Below are 20,334 nucleotides of genomic sequence, written 5' to 3'. Positions count from 1 at the left end.
TTGGTCGCCCTAAAGATTCCCTGAGCCCCCCTGGAATCCCTCCCTCCCTCCTCTTTCCGCCACCTCCCCTGCCCCCAGGCCACTGCTGTGTTTTCCTCGCTGGAGATGAGCCTGCGTTTCTGGGGCTTCGCCTGCGTGGAGCCAGTCCGTGTGCACCGTTCTGGCTGCCGGACGCCCTCCGCCCCGCGCGGTTATTTTGGGGCCTGTGCAGGTTGTCGAGAGCATCAGTAGCTCCTTCGTTCACTGCTGGGCAGTGTCACATTGTGCAGACACATCACGATTTATTCTCCTTCACCTGTGGGTGGACCTGGGGGTGTTTCTAGTTTGGGGCCATTACAGATAAAGCCGTTGTGGGCACACGCATCGTGCGTGGGTGTGTGCTGTATCTCTTTTGGGTAAATACCCAGGAAGGCAATAACCAGGTCCTATGATGGTGTAGCTTAATTTTTAAAATACTGATGCACTGTTTTCCAGTCCTTTCAAGATAGGCCTTTCTCCTTAGCCGCCTTGGGCGGTCGAGAGCACCCAGGGAGCAACACCAGGGCTGCCTGGTCCACTTGAGGCTGTGGGAGTGGGAGAGGGTCTCACTGAAACCCCCCAGCTTGTGGCAAAGCAGCAGAGGATCCGGCGTGCCTGTGGCTGAGACGGGACGGAAGCTTCTTTCTGTTTCTTGCAAACATCCGGTCATGGAGCCTTCCAGCCCCAGGTGTGCGGCCTGGCCCCTCTCTAGGACGGTTTCCCGGGAGGCGCACACCTGGCTGGCGTCCTGCTGTCTGTGCAGATTCAGCCACCTTGCTAAGCAAAGACAGCCGGGGAAGCAGGCGGCTACAACCTAGGATTCCATGCTGAGCCAGAGCAGGTCCCTCCGTGGGTGTGGCCCGAGTCTCCTTCCTCTGCCGAGCAGGGCGTGGCAGGTAGTGCGGGGACTGCGGAGGACTGGCAGCTTTGATGCCAGGCGGTCAGGCAGGTGCTGAACCCTGGGGCACTGCCACGCCCACCGCTGCCCAAGGCAGCAATTGATGGGTTCACGGACTCCCTGCCCGTCTGAGGTCAGTGCCAGGCCTGCAGGGCCCCTTGTCAGCAAGCTTCTGCCCAGGGTGCCCCACGGTCACAGGAGGCTGAACCCCAGCACTCTCCAGCCTGAGGGGAAGGAGAGAGCAGAAGAGAAACTACCCCAAACCGCAGAACCACCTCCAGGGCCAGGGTGGGCACGGCGCTCTCTGCCAGGCCTGGGGTGGTCCCCCGGGGTGGGTCACAGGACAGTGTGGGTATGAGGTGGGCCCCCTCCCCCAACTCCCAGGCACCTCCGGAGGGGTTCCCTGAGCCTGCGTGCTGCTCCCTGAGCTGACCCCCAGCCCCAGCCCCACAGCCCACCAACCCCGTGCCTCGCCTTGCAGCCGAGCGGTGCAGTCGGTTCTCCCCTCATACAGGGGCTTCTGCTGGCTCCAGAACAAGAACCCCCAGACCCCGGGCCACATCCTCAGCCTGGCCTTAGGGTCCACCCCTCTCCTCCTCCCTGCCCCCAACCAGCCCCATCTGCTGGGCTCATGGCCTTATCCTGGTTTTGGAGGTCAGGGATGCCTCCAGGGCAGGTCTGGGGCCCCGCTGACAGCAAGGGGACGCCTGCCTTGGATGCGGAAGGCCCACCGGCTTCACCATCCACTGTGGGGTTCTCTCATCCCACAAGGACTCAGACCCTGTGGGAACGGTGCTCTGTGCAGGCCTCTGGCCCCACTGGCGTGTGGACTGCCTCCTCTTCCTCTGTCTGACATCTGTCTGCCAGACTGGGCCGTCCTCATGCTGGCATCTGCTGCGTCTCCTGCCCTGAGCACTCCCAGGCCCTGGGCTCTGTGCCCTGAGTCAGGCAGGGACGGGGCAAGATGCTCATTGGCACCCTCCCAGCCAACTCGGGGTCCGGCCTGAGGATCCCTACAACCCTGAATCCCCTCCCAGGGCAGAGTCCCCGTGGGGACAGGGCCGGGGACTCGCTCTGATCACCACTGAAGTGCACACTTGCTGACTGGGTGGAAAAAAACCCAATCCCAGTTAATCCACACAAACGTAAGAAATAAGACAATTTCCTGCAAAACAAAATAGCTTTCTACCAGCATTCCTGTCCGACAGAGCCCACATCCACACCCCTGGGGAGATGTTTCAGAAGAAACAAGGGAGACTGTGTCACAGAGCGAAGGCCCTGTGTGCATGCGTGTGTGCGTGCACGTATGTGCCTGTGCATGCCTGTGCACGTGTGCCTGTGTGCATGTGTGTACCTGTGTGCGTGCATGGGTGTGCCTGTGCGTGTGTGCATGCATGTGCATGTGTGTATATGTGTGCCTGTGTGCATGCGTGTGCCTTTGTGTGTGCACACGTGTGTGCCTCTGTGTGTTCACATGTGTCTGTGTGTGGGTGCCTGCCTGGCATGTGTACGCCTAGGCAAGCCCTGCACACGGGGATGGAGACAATGTTTCAGCCTCCCTGATACATCCTGGGCAGCCGCTGCTCCCTCACCATGGCGACTGTACCCACAGCCACTCCCTGTTTGAGATCCCACGGCCCCAGCCCACTCCTATTTCTGGTTTGCCAAGAGGACACTGGGAGGTGGACCCCCGATGGCCCACCTCAGGAGAGCCCCTGGGGTGGGTTGAGCTGCCTGGGGTTGGCTCTGAGGATCCTGGGCTGCCCCTGCACAAGTCCCCCCCTAAGACTTCACCCCGTTCATCTTAGTCAGTTTTCTGTGGCTATAACTGAATACCTGACATTGGAAATGTACAAAGAAAATAAATTTATTTCTTACAGTTCAGGAGGCTGAGAAGTCCAAGGTTGAGGGGCCGAGTTGCAGTGTAGCGGAGGGCGAGAGCTGCCAGCTGAGGTCTCTGTCTTCTCATAAAACCATCAAGTCCACCATGGGCCCAACCCCGAGGACCTCATCTAACCCTAATCACCTCCCAGAGGCCCCACCTCCAACCAACGTGTGGATCTGAGACCCGAGCAAGGTGGTTCACGCCTGTAATCCTAGCACTTTGGGAGGTCGAGGCAGGAGGATCGCCTGAGCCCAGGAGTTCGAGACCAACCTGGCCAACACGGAGAAACCCCGTCCCTACAAAAAACTTAAAAATTAGCCAGGCGTGGTGGCGGACCTTTGATCCCAGCTACTTGAGAGGCTGAAATCTCAAGTAGGAGGATTGCTTGAGCCAGGGAGGTCGAGGTTGCAGTGAGCAGAGGTTGTGCCACTGCACTCCAGCCTGGGCAACAGAGCAAGACCTTGTCTTACAAACAACAAAAAAAGTGGATTTGGGGATGAAGCGTCAACACATGAAATCTGGGGACACGTTCACATAGCACCCCCCTTTCCAGCAGCGGGGCCTCCAACACACACGAAGCCCTGGGGACCGGGAGGCTGGATCCTCCCCACACTCCAGGATTACAGAGGGGTCCCTTGGCCCACTGGTCCCCCTGTGTGGGGGCCCTGGTGTCTGCCCTGACCCTGTGGGCCGTCCTGCCGGGAGCCCTGAGTCCCCCCCCTTGTATGTATGGGACGTGTGGGGTAAGTATCGGGGAATCGGCGAGCCAGGGCCAAGTTTCTCACGCCGGGGGGTTACTGGGAAATCGTGCTTCCTGGGGATCGTGAGAAAGCTAGCAGGGCCTATGGTCTGAGGGTATCTCCAGCTCAGCCCTGCACCACAGGTCTGGCCCCCCATGCCGCCCACTCAGTCCCTGGATGACTCTGCCCCCAACCCTCCTTCTTCCTCCTACAGAAAACAAGCAGAGGCAGTGCTGGAAACCCGCAGGCAGCTGGTCCCGGCCCAGCAGGCCCAGATGGTGGCCGCGAGGGCGCTGCTCTCGGCCAAGATAAAGAGACTGGATCGGGCAGGGCCTGAAGGACAGGGAGTGCTGGGTCCGGCTGAGCTGGGCGGCCCTGGGCTCAGGGGCCAGCAGGAGCCCCCGCCCCTTTCAGCCAAGGCTCCAGGTCCCATTCCTGGCAGCACCTGCACGAAGGTCCCCTCGCAGCCCTGTTCCTGCAGGCCCTGGTGGGTGGGGCTTCCACTCGAGTTCCTGAGAGCCTGGCTTCCCCCCGCATCTCTGTGCAACAGCGCCAGGTCTTCCAGTCCTGGTGTATACCCCTCAACTCCTCCTGCACGGCTCAGGGCCCTGGCTGTGTAGTCATGCACTGTGAAGGGCAGTGTGGAGGAGGAGTGGGCCAGGCAGGGCAGACCCACATCCACCATCTGTGGCCTCACGCGATGCCTGGTCCACCAACACAGCTCTGAGCTCCACAGTCAGTGCCCAGCGGCCTCCTGCTCTGTGCCAGGCCCTGCAGACATGAAGGCAGGGAGGGTGGGCTCTGCCTGGTGGGAGGGGGTCAGCGGGTGTTCTGAGAATGCGAACATGAATGTGTGCTGCACCCCCAGACCCCGACCCGGGAGCCCAGCACTCAACAGGAGGAGTTTCACCCACACACAGCAAGAGGTGCACGTGGAGGCATCCAGCGTACCATCACCACGTCCCACCGTGGGAGCCGTCTCACAGCAACATGGGCACCTGAGTCGCACACCTCAATGAACACCCACGTGAGCAAAACCTGATCCCGACGTGGAACATTCCAGACCCCCTCCACCCCCTGCCAGCTGCAGGCAGCGCTGTGATCCCCAACACGGAACATTCCAACATTCCACTCCCACAGCTGCCGGCAGCATCCTCACCCCGGCCACAGAACATTCTACCCCACCCCACAGCGTCCCCACCCCGGACGCAGCAGCTGCAGACCTGATTTCTGTCACTGAAGAGGAGTTTGGCCTGTTCTAGAACTTTGTAAATGGAATCACATAGTGTGTGGCCTTTGTGTCTGTTTTCTGAGGCAGACCCAGCCCTGCACCCAGGTCAGGCCACTCTTGAGGTCAGGGCACAGCTGTGTCCGCCTCCCCACCACACGCCACAGCCCTCAGATGAAGGTCTGTACAGGAGCGGGCCCGGGACCCAAAAAGACAGAGCAGCACTAAGGGGACCCTGTGCTTCCCTCTCTGCCCAGGGGCTCTGTAGCCTGACCCCAGGAAAGCAGCATGGGCCCAGGTGCTGGGCGGCTCTGGCAGGTCTTCCACCACCTTTGCCTCACTTTCCTGGTCTGGGGCACTGGGGTGGATACCCAGGAGCCCCCTGGTCGCCCCAGGTCTGAACAGTGTGAAGAGGAGCTGGGCCCGGTTCCCCTCCTGGGCCTGTGGACAGCCTGGCCCAGACCCGCAAGTTGCATTCCCACCTGCCCAGCCCCTCCTGGGCCACCTCTCAGTGTCTGAGTGGGCATGGGTGGAGCGCTTGTCCCGTGGGGCAGCCCAGGGCAGGTGTCCCATGGGTAGAGTGCCCCGAGGGGACATGAGCTCTGGGAAGGGGTATCACGGAGTGAGGACCAGAGGGGACCCTCCCCACCATGAGCCGTGCGGGAGCTGCTTCCCACCAGAGCCCACCATACCCAGCCCGAGCCCTGGGTGGCCTGTCTGTGGTCACTGTCACCATCACAGGCTCCTGTAGTCACCATCGCAGGCACAGGCTCTGTGTGGCTGTGGCAGGCCCTGGACAAGGCTGAGAGGGGCCACAGTTGGCCTTCGGGGAAAGGCCCCCTCTGCCACCGCAGGGCCTGATCTGGGAGGTGGTGGTGACCACTGGAGGGACGGAAGCCAGCCCTGGGTCCAGCCCCTTCACCTACCAGAACTTACCTGCTCCCAACCCCACTGACCCTGTTCTGTGGGAGGGGCAGGCACAGGCTGTTCCCAGGCCCAGCAGGCCCAGATGGTGACCTGGGAGCAGCTCCACTCAGGCCAGGATAAAGAGATTCAATCTGGCCACCCACAGGGGCCTGGGCTGCTGTGCTTGGGACATGGGGGTAGGGGCCAGCAGGACACCCCACTCCACTGGGTCAGCCTGACTTGACTCCAGCAAGCAGACAGGTGGGCAGGCAGACTCCCTCTCTGGTCAGTGTCCAGCCCCAGGCCTCTGGGCTCACATGCCGGCAGACATTCCTGGATCACCTGCCTGGCCTCGGCTCCACGCCACCTGCTCCCAGCCCCGTCCCCTCATGCAGACATCGGGAAAGGGCTTTCAGCTAGGAAGTGCTGGTGCCCCTGGGGGACTTGAGGGGAGGAGGTTCACACAGGGGCTACCACCAGGGACAGAGAGAGTTGTGACACCCCAGGAATGATGGGATGAGGGGGGTTGTGGTAGCTGGAGTCCAAGACGGAGGGCTGTGTGGAGGGGCCCCCTGACTACTGATGGGGGGACACAGCCTCCATCCAGGATTGAAGACTTCTGGGAGAGAGACCATCCTGCAACCCAGGTGGGAGCCAAGTGGCCAATGGGATGGCACAGCCACTCTGGGCAGGGCCAGTGAAGCAGAAGGGGGTGGCTGGGGCCCTGGATCCAGCCAGGCCTGAAGTCCACCCTCCCCATAGAAACTGGGAAGGAACACAGGCCTAGGCAGCATCTCCTGTCTCCCCAGCCAGGAGTTGATGTGGAGGGAAGGGGAGTGTGTTGGGCTTTGCAGAGACACTGCCAGGGAGGAGGAGGGTACCGTCGAGGAGTCTTATTCTCTGCTTGTGCCTTTGTCCAGGGAGCTGGCCACCACCGGAGGGTGTAGCTGGGTGCCAGGAAGGCGGTGGCTCCCACCTGCATATGGTGGTCATGCTCTTGCAGCCGGGGTTATGTTCCCTGCCTTGGGGAAGGGAAGCTGGCAGGGGCAGGGTGACCCTGCCAAGAGACCAGCCAGCCTTCCTGAACCTCACAGTTTCCCCATCTGTGCAGAGGGACTGAAAAGGATTCCCACCGGCAAAGGCTGTGCCAGGCCAAGAGGGAGAAGGTGGCCTCCAGAGTCTGTCTTAGGTTGTCAGGGGCAGGGTGGGGCTCTCTTCTCAAGCTGAGCCTCTCTAGGCCACTCCTCTCTTTTGGCCTGGGTCCTGTGCCTGGACCCCACAGAGGAGCCATCCCCTACTGCAGCCAGGCATCGGGTGAGGGCATGGCCCAGGCCCTGGGCTGGTGAAGGCACAGGTCCTGGTCCTGCAGAGTGAGTCTCACCCATGGGGACACCGTGGCCCAGCAGGAGGAGTGATGAGGAGAAGGAGTAAGAGAGTAGAGAGTGAGGCCATTGCTCTGGGGGACCTTGTGTCTGACCCCCACTCCAGGGTGGAGGGACCCTTCCTTGACATATTCAAGAAGGAACACCCAACAAGTCCTTTCTGCCAAAAGACAGCCACCTTCACTCTCAACCTTCCCAGGGTTAAATCTAATACATGCCAGGCCGTGGTCCAGGATTTCTGACACCCAGGCTTGTGTCCTCATGACCACACAGTATAGAATGTCTCCCAATCCAGACACAACCAAACTGCTGCTTTCAACCTCAGCCTCCTCATCCAGAGCACAAGAAAAAAAGAGCAAAAAATCATCGTCCATCCAACTATCCATCCATCCACCCCTCCATCCATTTATCCACTAATCTACCCATCCATCCACCCACCTACCCATCATCCAACCATCCATCCATCCACCCACCCATTATCCAACCATCCGTCCATCCATCTACCCTTCTATCCACCTATCCATCATGCAACCATCAACCCATCCATCTACCCACCCCTCCATCCATCCATTTATCCACCCACCCATCCATCCATCCATTTATCCACCCACCCATCCATCCATCCATTTATCCACCCACCCCTCCATCCATCCATTTATCCACTAATCTACCCATCCATCCACCCACCTACCCATCATCCAACTATCCATCCATCTACCTACCCATCATCCAACCATCCATCCACCCACCTACCCATCACCCAACTATCCATCCATCTACCTACCCATCATCCAACCATCCATCCATCCACCCACCCATCACCCAACCATCCATCCACCCACCTACCCATCATCCAACTATCCATCCATCTACCTACCTATCATCCAACCATCCATCCATCCACGCACCCATCATCCAACCATCCATCCACCCACCCACCCATCATCCAACCATCCATCCACCCACCCACCCATCATCCAACCATCCATCCACCCACCCACCCATCATCCAACCATCCACCCACCCACCCATCATCCAACCATCCATCCACCCACCTACCCATCATCCAACTATCCACCCACCCACCCATCATCCAACCATCCATCCACCCACCTACCCATCATCCAACTATCCATCCACCCACCCATCATCCAACCATCCATCCACCCACCTACCCATCATCCAACTATCCATCCATCCACCCACCCAATATACAACCATCCATCCATCCATCCACCCATCACCCAACCATCCATCCACCCACCTACCCATCCATCCATCCTTCCATCCATCCACACATCATCCAACCATCCATCCACCCACCTACCCATCATCTAATCATCCATCCAGCAACCCACCCATTATCCAACCATCTATCCATCCATCTACCCATCTATCCACCTATCCATCACCCAACCATCGACCCATCCATCCACCCACCCCTCCATCCATCCATTTATCCACTAATCTACCTATCCATTCACCCACCCATCATCCAACCATCCATCCATCTGCCCATCATCTAAACATCCATCCATTCACCTACCTTCCCACCATTCAACCATCCATCCACCCACCCACCCAATATCCAACCATCCAACCATCCATCCATCCATCTACCCATCATCTAAACATCCATCCATCCACCTACCTTCCCACCATTCAACCATCCATCCACCCACCTACCCAATATCCAACCATCCATCCATCCATCTACCCATCATCCAACCATCCATCATCCAAACATCTACCCATCCATCCATCCACCCATCCCTCCATCCATCCATTTATCCACTAATCTACCCATCCATCCACCCAACCATCATCCAACCATCCATCCATCCATCCACCCACCCATCATCTAAACATCCATCCATCCATCCATCCATCCACCCATCATCCAACCATCCATCCACCCTATATCCAACCATCCATCCATCTATCTACCCATCTATCCACCCATCCATCATCCAACCATCTACCCATCCGTCCATTCACACACCCATCCACCCATCCTTCAATTTATCCATTTATTCGCTCATCTATCCATCCATCCACCCACCCATCATCCAACCATCCATCCATCCATCATTCAGCAGCTTTCTCTGTGTCAGGCGCCATGTTGGATGTGGGATAGAGTGATGGACAAAGCAAGCCTGTCCCTGCCCTTGTGAGGGTTGTGTGTTGGGGAGTCAGACACAAAGAAAAGGTTGAATTGTGGCTGCAGTAAGCACCACAGCTGGTGTCGTTTGAGTTGATTATGGGGGTCCATCTTGTTGGGGTCATCAGGGCAGGGAGGGAGTCCAGTCTGTCTGCTATCTCTGTCCATCTTCCAATTCCAGAATCTGCCTGGATCCTGTACAGCTTGCCCAGCAGGAGGTGCGCATGACGGTAGAAGGATTCTAAGCAGGGCCACGCTCCTGGGCAGCGGGTGCTCCTGGTGGGTGAAGGTTAGGCTCCAAGTTGAGGGTCTCTGGATGCTCTTTGCTCTCTAGCAAGGCCAGAGACCACTAGGGTCCATAGCTGCCCTGGGCAGTGTCCTGCTCTCCCTGCCCAGAGGACAGTGGGGGCCGAGATGGACACAGACATCAGAGGGCTGAGAAGTGGGTTGCTCTGGCTGGCCGGTGGGGGTGGGCATCCGAATGTAGCCATCTTGTAGGGGTGTAGAGTCAGGGTTGGGGGGCTCAGGCTGGCAGTGGGCGTCTGGGTTGAGGCCTCAAACCCTTTGTGTCTCTGTGCCCAGCAGGTTCCAGCCTGAGGCTGCTTGTCGCTGCATCCCCTCTCCCAGGCCTGGGGCATCTGCACCAGGGCCTCCTCCTGTTCTTGGGCCCTGGTAGCTCCAGGCCAGCTTCCCTGACAGAGTGGCTGCTGCCTAGGACAGCTCGGGGTCTGAGCATTCCCGGGGCTGCATCTGGCATGGCAGCCCCGAGTGCTGACCAGGGTGCAGGTGGAGAAGCACGTACGAACTCCCATAGCCGAGGGCCAAGGGGCAGGGATGGAGGGGCCTTGGCCTGGAAACGACCTCGTACAACCTGCAACCATGGGCAAAGACTCACGCATGAACACACATGTGCACGCCCTCACTGACACACGCACACACACTCGCCAGAGAGCCAGCTGGGGGGCCGTAGTGTGCCCAGAGAAGGAGCTGTTGCGGCCCTACAGGGTCAGCTGTCTCCTTGCTCCTGTCTCCTTGCCCACCCCAAGGTCACAGTGGTCACACTCTGGGACTCTGGGCATGGTGCATTTATTCAGGTTTGAGAGTGGAGGAGGGCAGAGCTCGCGCAGCTGTGAGGCAGGTCCGGGCTGGGCAGAAGCTACTTCATCCTTCAACAGACGCTGGCATGGGGTGACCAGTCTGGTGGGGGAGATGGAGTCGGGATGGGAGCAGGGGACAGAGCCCAGGAGGAAGCAAGGGAGGGCACAAAGGAGGGGCAAGTGGCTTTGGGTGAGGAGCAGGAGGGAGAAAGGGGACCAGCATCGGGTCTAGGGGAAGGGGGTGGTGAGGGAGGCTGAGAAAGGGCAGAAGATGTGACCCACAGCGGCTGCCCTGCCAACAGTCCCAGGTCCTCAGGAAGCCCCTCACCTGGCCCTGTCTGTCCCCATGCCCAGACTCACTGCAGACCCAGGAGGCCTGGCATAGCGAGCGTGCAGGTGCATACAGGTGTGTGCAGACCAGCACGTGTGACTGTGCATGGGTAGGCAGCATGTGTGCAAGTGTGAGTGGCATGTGCATAAGGAGATGTTCACACGTGGAAGCATGTGCTAGTGTGTACATGTGTGCTCGTGAGTATGTGTGCATGTAGTTATGTACATGTAAAGGAGCAGAGGCAGGAATCAGAAGGGCATGGTGGGCGCCCCTCCAGGAAGAGGAGGGGCTCAGGCTGACCTCGCCCTCCCACAGGAAGAGTCAGGCCTTGAGGGCTGGGGTTCTCTGGCCAGACTGGGGCTGCCACCCAGGGCAGGCTGCTGAGGTCCAGGGCACCTCCTGGGATGAGTCCAAGCTCCTTGTGAGCAGGGATGGGTGAAGGGAGAAGGTGGCCCAGGACAGGGGATCTGGGGTGGGAGGAGGCGGCCCGGGACAGGGGACCCGGGGCGGGAGGAGGTGGCTCAGAGCCTGGGTTGAGGGCAGGGACCCAGGAGCCTTGAGACCCCTGAGTGCAGGCTGGGACTGAGCTCCCTGGGCAGACACTGAGTCCAGCCCCTCTAGGGTCAACCAAACTCACTCCTGCGGGCCCCGTGCCTAATGCCCAGCATGCCCGCAGGCGAGCCACGTTACCGGTCACATCTGGGAAGACAATGTTGTCATCCGAGAGGCCCTGAGCTCTGCTCAGGCAGAAAAACTGGTCCAGTGTCCCGGGAGGCAGCAACCAGTTCCTGCCTGCAGCCCAGGGAGCCCAGCGTGGGTCTGGGCACTTGGCAGGGGGTTGGGGGCTGGGTAGGTGGGAGATTGAACTATCTGTGCCCCCAAGTCACTCCAGGCGGGGTGGGGAGGCAGGATCTGACCCGAAGCCCAGAAGGAAGTGCCTCCAGGGCCACACACGGGCCCAGGGCGGGGTGGGGGGCTCACTCAGCAGGCTGATCCTGAGGATGGCCAGCTTGCTCGTGTGTCTCCGGGACAACATCAGGGCGAACTGGGTGTAGTCACTGTTCACCACCCGGGTCTCCTCTCTGTCTGCCCCAGGCCCTGAGGGGACACAGACGTCACATCCCTGTGGGTCAGCACCCCGTCCCTCCCTCCTGTGACCGGCTTACCCACACCGTGGTCCACCGTGAACTGCCCGGGCTGGGCTGCCGGTATCAGCACATAAGACCACGTGTCACAGTGCTGGCCTCTGTGGGAGGGGACGGGTGGAGGCGGAAGACTCCGGAAGCTGGCAGTTCCATGCCAAGGTGGGCCCCCCAGGAGATTTCAGCCGCTCATTCAGAGGGACCCATGGCGGGAGTGGCCAAGCCTCATGAGTGGACATAGTGTCCAACTATGTTGCTCAGGCTGGTCTCAAACTCCTGAGTTAAGTGATCCTTCTGCCTCTGCCTCCCGAAGTGCTGGGATTACAGGCGTGAGCCAGCGCACCCAGTGCCCACACTACTTTGTATACTCCCCAGCTGGATTTTGTCATTGGCAGCCAGAGTCATGACGCTGCCCATGCTGGGACAGGGCCCATGGTGCACTGAGCCACTGGCGACTGAGACCCAGGCCCAGGATCCTCCTCACCTGCTTGGAACATCAGGGAGCCACTCACCGAGTCATGGCATTCCACACCTCAAAGCGGCCATCGTCACTTAGCTCGAAAGTTGCGGTGAAAGGGTTCAGCAGCGCCCTGTGCTCCGGCCTGAAGCTGTTGCCCGCCAGGCCCAGGACAAACCATTCCCCCTGGAACTGCAGGGGCGGCGTTGGGCAGGGGCAGTGGGAGGCAGGGGTGGCAGTGGGCAAGGTCAGGAGCCCCCTCCTGCCTTCTCTGGCAGCTTCTGGACCCCTCACAGAGCAGTGCTCCCGGCTGGGCTGGTGCCAGGGACACTGGCAAGAACCGGAGCCTACCCTGGGTCTGGCAGGGACATGGTGACCCTGGCTAGTGGCTGTGCGGCCTTCCTAAGCCTCAGTTTCCCCTCACGCACAGAGGGAGCAATGGGCAGGGGTGACGGTAGGGAATTGGTGCCAGGAAGCTCTGCGCTGGGCCCTCCTCTGCTGGAGGTCAGGGGCCTGCCCGGGCCCTCCAGGAAGCAGGGCTGGTCCTGACTCTCTGGGCAGCATCCCCAGGCCTGCTCAGCCACCAGTCTCTCCCTGCACTCAGACCCAGCCGGCTGCTTCTCCTTCCCTCAAAACCCCTGTACCTGGTTTCCTTGGAAGCTCTGCATCGGGGGCGGGAGTGTCGGGGGGCTTGGAGTCTGGCCCTGCAGGACTTTCAGCAAGGAAAGCCATAGCCACAAGCCACATGGCAGCCTCATCCTGGCAGCTGTTGGGCCTACGGGGACAGCGAGAAGGAAGTGGCCATGGGCAGGTGACCCAGAGACCCCCCTCTTCATGCAAGTACCCAGCAGGTGCCCCTCCCAAGGGGGTGTGCCTCTCTGCCTCCCTCCTCAGGACTGGCAGGAGAGGTGGTGCCCAGGGCAGGCTTGGGGTGGGCTGTGTGGTGCGGGCTCTCCTCAGGTACCACCCACCCACCTACGGTCTCTTGGGTTCCAGCCAGGCGGGGTAGGAGGGGCCCCCAGGTCCACCTTCCACCTCATCTTCTCATTCCTGAGGCCCTGCACCCCTTCAGCCCCCTTCCGAGTGCTCCATGCTGGGGGTTCAGAGGCCTCACGCAGCCTTCCTCAGCCTTCCACCCTGTCACAGAATGTTTCATCTCAGGCAGAGAGCATGACCTGCCGCAGCCATAAGGGACAGGGCCCAGCTGTGGCCAAACCTGGGCATTCCCCCTGCAGGGCCCGGGCCTGCCAGCCGCCCCCCAGCCCCACCCTGCCTGGCTCTGCACATGCCTGAACCACGGTGTGGGCCGTGGCCCTGGTGCAAGAACAGGACCAGGGAGGGGCCCTGTGGCCATGAGGTCGGGGTGGAGGTGCCCCGAGCAGGCAAGTAGGGAGGATGGGGCCTGCAGAGCACCCAGGCACCCTGGTGAGGATGGCTGGGGGCATTTCAAAGGCAGTCTCTGCCCAGAGAGAGGGGCAGGGCTGGGAAGCCCCACTAACGGGAGTGGGCACCCCATGCTGGCCCTACCTGAAAGAAAGGGTTGGTAGGCCTGGCGCAGAGGCTCATGCCTGTAATTCCAACACTTTGGGAGGCCAAGGTGGGAGGATTGCTGGAGCCCAGGAGTTTGACATCACCCTGCGCAACACAGCGAGACTCCATCTCTACAAAAAAATTTAAAAATTAGCGGGGGGTGGTGGTGCACACCTGTGCTCCCAGCTACTTGAGAGGCTGAGGTGGGAGGATTGCTTGAGCCCAGGAGTTTGAGCCTGCAGTGAGCTAGTGAGCTATGATGTGCCACCGGACTCCAGCCTGGGCAACAGAGTGAGATCTCATCTCTAAAAATGTAAACATAAAATGTAAAAAGAGGGCTGGCAGGGAGGGCATTGACAGGTTTGGGGCTTCTAGCTGCCCTGGCACTCCTTGGACGACGGGGCTAGGGAGTGGAGTCCCCTTCCTGACTCTCCTCCCATCCACACAGGTAGCTGAAGCCTCTGGGTGCTGGGCTCCATGTTACGGGGTCACCAAGGGTGAGCCAAGGGCCTCCCACTCACAGTGTGCCTGGCCTGTGAGCCCCTGCCCGGGCCACCTCCTCCCCCCAGGTCCCTGTCCTGGCCGCCCCCTCCCACCCCAGATTCCCTGTCCTGGCCACCTCTTCCCCTCACCCAGCCTTGCTTACAAGGGACTTGGGCTCATCCCAGGAGATGTACTGGGCCTCGACAACCTGCCCTGGGTGGCAGCCCTAGCCTGGCCACTCACAGAACCCGGCCTCCAGGACTTCAGGACTGGGCTCCATCCCAGGCCTCACTGCCCACATAGAAGGGCAGCTTGCTGTGCCTTGTCTTACCAGCACAATGCTAGCGTTTCAGGAGGCTGGCCCAGGAAAAGAAAAGTTGGAAATAATCTGTTCATTCCCCTGAGCTCCCCAGAGGAGCCTTCGACTCTCCACCATCCCCCTGACCCAAGCCAGCCTAGGAGCAGCTGTCAGCCGCCCCAGGGTCCTGCTCTTAGCTCAGCAGGCACCCCTCCCGGAACCGTCTTATCGCAGGGCACTGGGGAGATGCTCAGCAGGCACCCCTCCCGGAGCCGTCTTATCGCAGGGCACTGGGGAGATGCTCAGCAGGCACCCCTCCCGGAGCCGTCTTATCGCAGGGCACTGGGGAGATCTGGGATCACAGCCCCCGCCACTGATCCCGCCCATGCAGGGCCCTGCGGGAGGAAAACTGGGCTTGAGCCCCACGGAGACTGAGCAGCAGAGGTCGGGTGGGCGCAGTCCTCGACACAGAGGGGCGTCCCTGGGCTCCAAGCAGCGCCTCAGGCCCCATGCCCCCTCTCCCAGACCCACTCCTGCCACCCTGGGGGTCTGTGTGTGCCTCCAGGTAGTCACTGGCTGCTGCCGTTAACCTCGGTGCCCCCCATGTCCCCAGCAGGAGCCTCCAGACCACGGCAATGGGTTCGGGGCGCCTCCCCTCTCCCACCGCGGGGCAGTCACAGGTGCCGCTCCTCCCGTCTAACGTGATTGGTGGATGGTGGGCACGTGACCTTCGCCGCCCAATCAGGGCCCTGCAGGTGCCTTTGCCCGGCTGGGCCGGCGGCGCCGGAACGGGCCCTGCAGGACGCGGGCCTTCGGGAACCTGCCGGGCGCCCGGGGGAGTCCTGGTTCTGACCTCGGCCTTCCACACCGGCTGGGGTGGGAGGGCCGGGCCCGGCGGCACACGCCAGTGAGCCTAGCGCTTTGGGAGGCCGAGGCGGGAGGCGGTGCCCGGGAGCTTGCGTGCCACGGGGAGGAGCAGCCGCACCTTCTGCAGGGCGTCCTTGAGAGGCGGGAGGCAAACCGCTGCTTCCACTCAGCACCCTGGACCCCCAGCCCACCGTGGGGACCGTCCCTGGGGCCTCTCCCACCGAGCCCTTCCATCAGGTCCTCTCTTCTCTCTGCTTCCCTCCGCGGCACCCCCCGCAACCCATCGCCTTCATCTCTGCCTCCCCCCACAGCAACAAGGACAGACGTCCCCTCCACTGCGCGTTCCTCCGTTCCCGGAAAACTCCCGGCCTATCCTCTGCTCACCCTCCCCTCTCTCTTCCCACTCCCCAGGCAAAGACCTTTTCCCAGACATGGTCCTGGGCGCTGGGAGGCCCCTTGGGGGTGGGGGTGGGGAGGCAGGGGTGGTTGGCGCATGGCAGGGAAAGGAAGAGGGTGCCTCGTCCCCACATGGAGGAGTCCTGGCCACCTGTCCCTCTTGAGCACCTGCGTGGGCAGGGAGGACGGGCATTGCACCCGACTGTCGGCCCTGCCTGTGGGACCAGGGGCGCCCGGGGCCCTACACAGCACTTTCACGTCCAGGCAAGGCGGGGGGCACCCAGGACAGTCCTGGACTACTGACCCTGCAGGTCTTGGGCAAGACTGCTAACAATTAAATGTTAGTTTCTACAGATTAAAAAGTTTTTTTTAAAAATAGAGATGAGGTCTCACTATGTTGCCCAGTCAGATCTTGAACTCCTGGCCTCAAGCGATCCTCCTGCCTCAGCCTCTCAAAGTGCTGAGATTAAAGGTGTGAGCCACTGTGCCCAGCCAGTTTGCATAGTTTTTTTTTGGCCAGGTGCAGTGGCTCACGCCTATAATCCCAGCACTTTGGGAGGCCAAGGCGGGTGGATCACAAGGTCAGGAGATCGAGACCATCCTGGCTAACACGGTGAAACCCTGTCTCTATTAAAAGTACAAAATATTAGCCGGGCATGGTGGCAGGCACCTGTAGTCCCAGCTACTCGGGAGGCTGAAGCAGCAGAATGGCGTGAACCTGGGAGGCAGAGCTTGCAGTGAGCCGAGATCACACCACTGCACTCCAGCCTGGGCGACAGAGCAAGACTCTGTCTTAAAAAGAAAAGAAAAGAAAAAGTGTGAGCCACTGTGCCCAGCCAGTATGCATAGATTTTTTTTTTTTTTTTTGCTTGTTTGTTTGTTGTTGTTGTTTAAATAAATTGAGACAGTCTTGCTGTGTCACCCAGGCTGGAGTGCAATGGTGCGATCTCGGCTCACTGCAACCTCTGTCTCCCAGATTCAAGTGATTCTCCTGCCTGAGCCTCCTGAGTAGCTGGGATTACAGGCCCCCAACACCATGACTGGCTAATTTTTTTGTATTTTTAGTAGAGATAGGATTTCACCATGTTGGCCAGGCTGGTTTCAAACTCCTGACCTCAAGTGATCTGCGCGCCTCGGCCTCCCAAAGTGCTAGAATTACAGGCGTGAGCCACCGCGCCTGGCCCTTTCCATATTATTTATTATTATTTAGTTAGTTAGTTAGCTTTTTGGAGACAGAGTCTTGCTGTCACCCAGGCTGGAGGCAGTGGCATGATCCCGGATCACCACAACCTCTGCCTCCCAGGTTCAAGCAATTCTCCTGCTTCAGCCTCCGGAGTAGCTGGGATTACAGGTGCCTGCCATCATGACCAGCTAATTTTTGTATTTTTAGTAGAGATGAGGTTTCACCATGTTGGCCAGGCTGGTCTTGAACTCCTGGCCTCAAGTGATCCACCCACCTCAGCCTCCCAAAATGTTGGGATTATAGGCATGAGCTGCCCAGCCAAATTATGCAAACTATTTTAAAGAACAATGATTTTCACAGAACTATCGTGATTTTGATTTTATGTAGTGTTTGAAATTCAACTAGAGCTCATTAAACACTTCTGTGAAAATGAAATGCCTTGTAATCCTTGCGCTCCTCATACGCTGGTCCCAGGACACACAGCCAAGTGGCCACGCCCTTCACTCAGTGCGGGAACCCACCCAGCCCTGCAGTCAGAAACCTGAAGGGTCAGGCTGGGCCACTCTGCCACCAACTACAGCACCGAGGTCATCAGGTAGCTCTCTGGCGCCACCCCTCGGACATTCAGCCCTCCCTGAAGCTCGTGACCACAGCCAGCTACCGGACTCCTCCTGCCCCCAGATGAGACCCTCACTTTCTGTTTGGGGGATGTGGGGCCAGGCATGGAGGAGGCAATCCTGGGGCTCAGGCCTAGAGTCTTCCCAGCATTGCCAGCTCTGAACCGTGAGCCCTTCTGCGGTGCCCTGCTCTCTATCTCGTGGGTCTCTGGGACATGGGGCTGGAGTGGGGGCAGGCAATGCAAGGGTGTGACCTCCTGGGCCCTTCTCCTTCCCAGGTCCCAGCAGTCAGGGCCCCTGCCTCCCCTTCCCACCACCTGACTTGCCTGCCCTCCTGGGGTCAAGCAGCTGAGTAAACAGGTTGAGCCCCGCCTGTGGGATGGAGACCCCGTTGGAGCAGCTGCTGGCTCCTCCCTGCCCCCACCCAGGCCATGTGCGTTGGGACCAACTCCAAGGTGCCTTCTCCTCCCACCCCTGCCCACTGTGGCCGATTGGTGGCTGACCCCTGGACTTTGAGTTCCTAGGGGGAGGGACCAGCCCACCTGGTGGCCCCAGGGCCTGGCACACAGTGGGCCTTCAGAAATGTTTATCAAACAAATGCCAGGGGCCGCAGGCAGGGCCTGAGAGGAGCAGCTCAGCGGCCAGGTCCAGGCCCAGTGTGGCCAAGCCTTGCTTGGTTCCTGACTCTGGCCCTAGCCCAGGGGCTGCCCTGAGGGCAGAGTTTGCCCACCTCCACATTCTGCTCTGCTTCCTGCTTTCAGGGGGGACGTGGGAGTGGATGAGGTGTGCAGAGAGTGCAGTGGCTGTGGGTGGACAGCACCAACTGCTGCCACCGACACGGGCCAGCTGGTGCCAGCTCGGCTCAGAAGAGGTCAAAATGGGCAGTGATGGGAGACAGCTGGCCTCCCACGGGGGCAGAGGAGCAGCCCGGGGGCTGCAGGACAAGGGCCCAGCCAAGAGCAGCCTTGGAGTGAGGTTGGACGCCCCCAGATCCCAGCAGGGCACAAGGTGGGCATGTGCCAGAGAGGATCTCGCCTCCCCAAATCCCAAGAGCCTCTGAAATCGGCCCAGTGCCCACTGTGTGGGCTCCAGCCAACAGGGAGCCCCAGGCTTTTAAAGAGGTGGGGCGGGGGCGGAGAGGGCGTTGGTGGTACTGGCACTGGTCCAGAGTGGACAGAAAAGAGTCAGGGAGGGGTCTGAGACATTTAATAAGAAGATACCTCTCCACCCACTGTCCTCTGGGGCAGCCGGCAGAATATCCCCCGCCCCAGGTGGCAGGGCCCTGATCTGAGGCTGGGGGCTCACGGAGGATGGGCGGCAGGCATCCCACCGGCGGGGCGTCTCTCAGGGCACTGACTTCTCAGCACTGGAGCTGCGCGCCAGCCTCACCGCCTCACTTCTGCAGCAGAGACGAGACTCAGCCGGTGGCAGTGGCCCCCCTCACCGTGCCGCCATGCTTGCCCTGCTGTGCACTCACCATCCAGGACGTGGAACTGGTCTGCAGCCTCGCAGAAGCCTGGGGGCCCAAGGCAGGGGTCAGGCTGGACATCAGCCCAGAGAGTAGGGGTGGCTGAGCCGGGGACCTGCTGGGGACACTTACCATACTTCGGGAAGTAGAAGATCTGGTCCTCAGTCAGGTGGGCCTCCCGGACCCGCTGCTCAAACCCACTCAGGACCGAGTCGCTCACAGGGAGTGAGCGGGCTGCGGGGCAGACAGGGCTCCTGGGGTCCCGGCACCAGGCGGTGTGGAATGGGGTCTGTGTGTCTCCTGCCCCCTCGGGGCCCTCTCCCTGCTCCCACACCAGGCCTGTCTGTCACTACTCCTCCCTGGGCCCCTGCTTAGCAGGAGGGTCAGGATGGGAGAGAGGAAGGGTGTGTCCCCCTGGGCTCAACCAGCCCCCCCGGATGGCCCAGTGAGTGTGCAGAACTTGAGCGCCTGCCTGCCTGGTCAAAGAGGCTGGCCCCCACATACCGTAGAGCTTCACTGACAGCTGCCCCGCCCGCTCCAGGTACAGGACAGCGAAATTCTGGTAGTCGGTCTCAGCGACAACCACATGCACAGCCCCTCGGGCGCCTCGGGCTGGGGCAGAGCCACGGCAGCCACGTCAGTGAGCCACGGCGGCTGCGTCACCACCCACCCACATGCCCTGCGGTCCCTGCCTCACCTTGAAGCAGGAAGCGGCCGAGGACCCCTGTGTCTCCATACAGCTGGCGCACCTGCCAGCAGATCCCATCCCTGGGGGGGCAGGGAGGAGGCACCGCAGGCTGGGGGACCCCAACCAGGAACCCTAGTCCAGGCCACAGTCGGGGTGGGGTCAGGGGCCAGGGCAGGGCTGAAGTCCGGGGGCTGAGAGGAGGGTTGGGGTTAGGGTGCAGGGCTGCTCTGGGACTCACAGCTTTCGGAAGGTGCTGACAGCCATGGCTGTGCCCTGGGGAGCCACGTGCAGTGTGGTGGCCTCGGCCCGGTGGCCCTGCTCCTGCAGGAAACGGCAGGCAGAGCCCACAGCCACAAGGAGCCAGGTCCCTGCAAACTGGGGGCAGGCCATGGGAGGACTCGAGGGCACTGTGGGAGGGCCCCTCACCTGCCTCCCTCTACCCTCAAAACAACTTCACCTGCCTCCCTCTACACCCCCCATAACTTCCCCTGCTTCCCTCTCCCCGCCAACAACTTCTACCTGCCTCCCTCTGCCCCCTACAACTTCACCCTCTCCCCCC

The 20,334-nt window shown here is 60.6% G+C and overlaps 2 protein-coding genes across 4 annotated transcripts in view; both read right to left on the bottom strand.

The window, feature by feature from the left end:
* Positions 1 to 10,288: 10,288 nt before the first annotated feature.
* Positions 10,289 to 13,008, bottom strand: LCN12 (lipocalin 12). Of its 3 annotated transcripts, XM_011985106.1 has the most exons (7): positions 12,890 to 13,008; positions 12,301 to 12,437; positions 11,813 to 11,892; positions 11,628 to 11,744; positions 11,337 to 11,438; positions 10,947 to 11,045; positions 10,289 to 10,415 (listed from the first exon to the last, which is right to left on the bottom strand). In XM_011985106.1, exons 1-7 carry the CDS (start codon positions 13,001 to 13,003, stop codon positions 10,387 to 10,389), a joined length of 678 nt encoding a protein of 225 aa, XP_011840496.1. In that variant the 5' UTR covers positions 13,004 to 13,008; the 3' UTR covers positions 10,289 to 10,386. The 3 variants fall into 3 exon arrangements, 2 of the variants coding, with proteins under 2 accessions (XP_011840496.1, XP_011840497.1); XR_001006603.1 differs by lacking the exon at positions 12,890 to 13,008 and having other exon boundaries at positions 11,628 to 11,668; positions 12,301 to 12,440; XM_011985107.1 differs by lacking the exon at positions 10,947 to 11,045.
* A 5,802-nt stretch (positions 13,009 to 18,810) lies between these two features.
* The window catches only part of C8G (complement component 8, gamma polypeptide), an 8,105-nt gene continuing 6,581 nt past the window's right edge, over positions 18,811 to 20,334 (bottom strand). Inside the window, exons 2-7 of the mRNA XM_011985104.1 lie at positions 20,014 to 20,150; positions 19,785 to 19,855; positions 19,592 to 19,699; positions 19,220 to 19,321; positions 19,097 to 19,135; positions 18,811 to 19,018 (exon numbers count right to left, since the gene is read on the bottom strand). Coding sequence (XP_011840494.1) covers positions 19,005 to 19,018; positions 19,097 to 19,135; positions 19,220 to 19,321; positions 19,592 to 19,699; positions 19,785 to 19,855; positions 20,014 to 20,150 — 471 coding nt within the window. The 3' untranslated portion in view covers positions 18,811 to 19,004. The remainder of the gene's footprint in view (positions 19,019 to 19,096; positions 19,136 to 19,219; positions 19,322 to 19,591; positions 19,700 to 19,784; positions 19,856 to 20,013; positions 20,151 to 20,334) is intronic.

The sequence above is a fragment of the Mandrillus leucophaeus genome, unplaced genomic scaffold (genome assembly GCF_000951045.1).
Source record: "Mandrillus leucophaeus isolate KB7577 unplaced genomic scaffold, Mleu.le_1.0 Scaffold28, whole genome shotgun sequence".
Taxonomy (NCBI): domain Eukaryota; kingdom Metazoa; phylum Chordata; class Mammalia; order Primates; family Cercopithecidae; genus Mandrillus; species Mandrillus leucophaeus.
Note: the sequence above shows the minus strand (reverse complement) of the source record. Positions and strands in the feature narration are given on the sequence as shown.

What these genes read in the sequence shown, in the direction of transcription:
- LCN12 (XM_011985106.1), bottom strand. Translation starts at nt 13,003, where the DNA reads ATGAGGCTGCCATGTGGCTTGTGGCTATGGCTTTCCTTGCTGAAAGTC. An exon ending in CACGGTGGACCACGGTGTGG is followed by an intron (nt 11,745 to 11,812) that starts GTAAGCCGGTCA and finishes GTGTCCCCTCAG; the next exon opens with GGCCTGGGGCAGACAGAGAG. An exon ending in CCTCAGGATCAGCCTGCTGA is followed by an intron (nt 11,439 to 11,627) that starts GTGAGCCCCCCA and finishes CCTGGGCTGCAG; the next exon opens with GCAGGAACTGGTTGCTGCCT.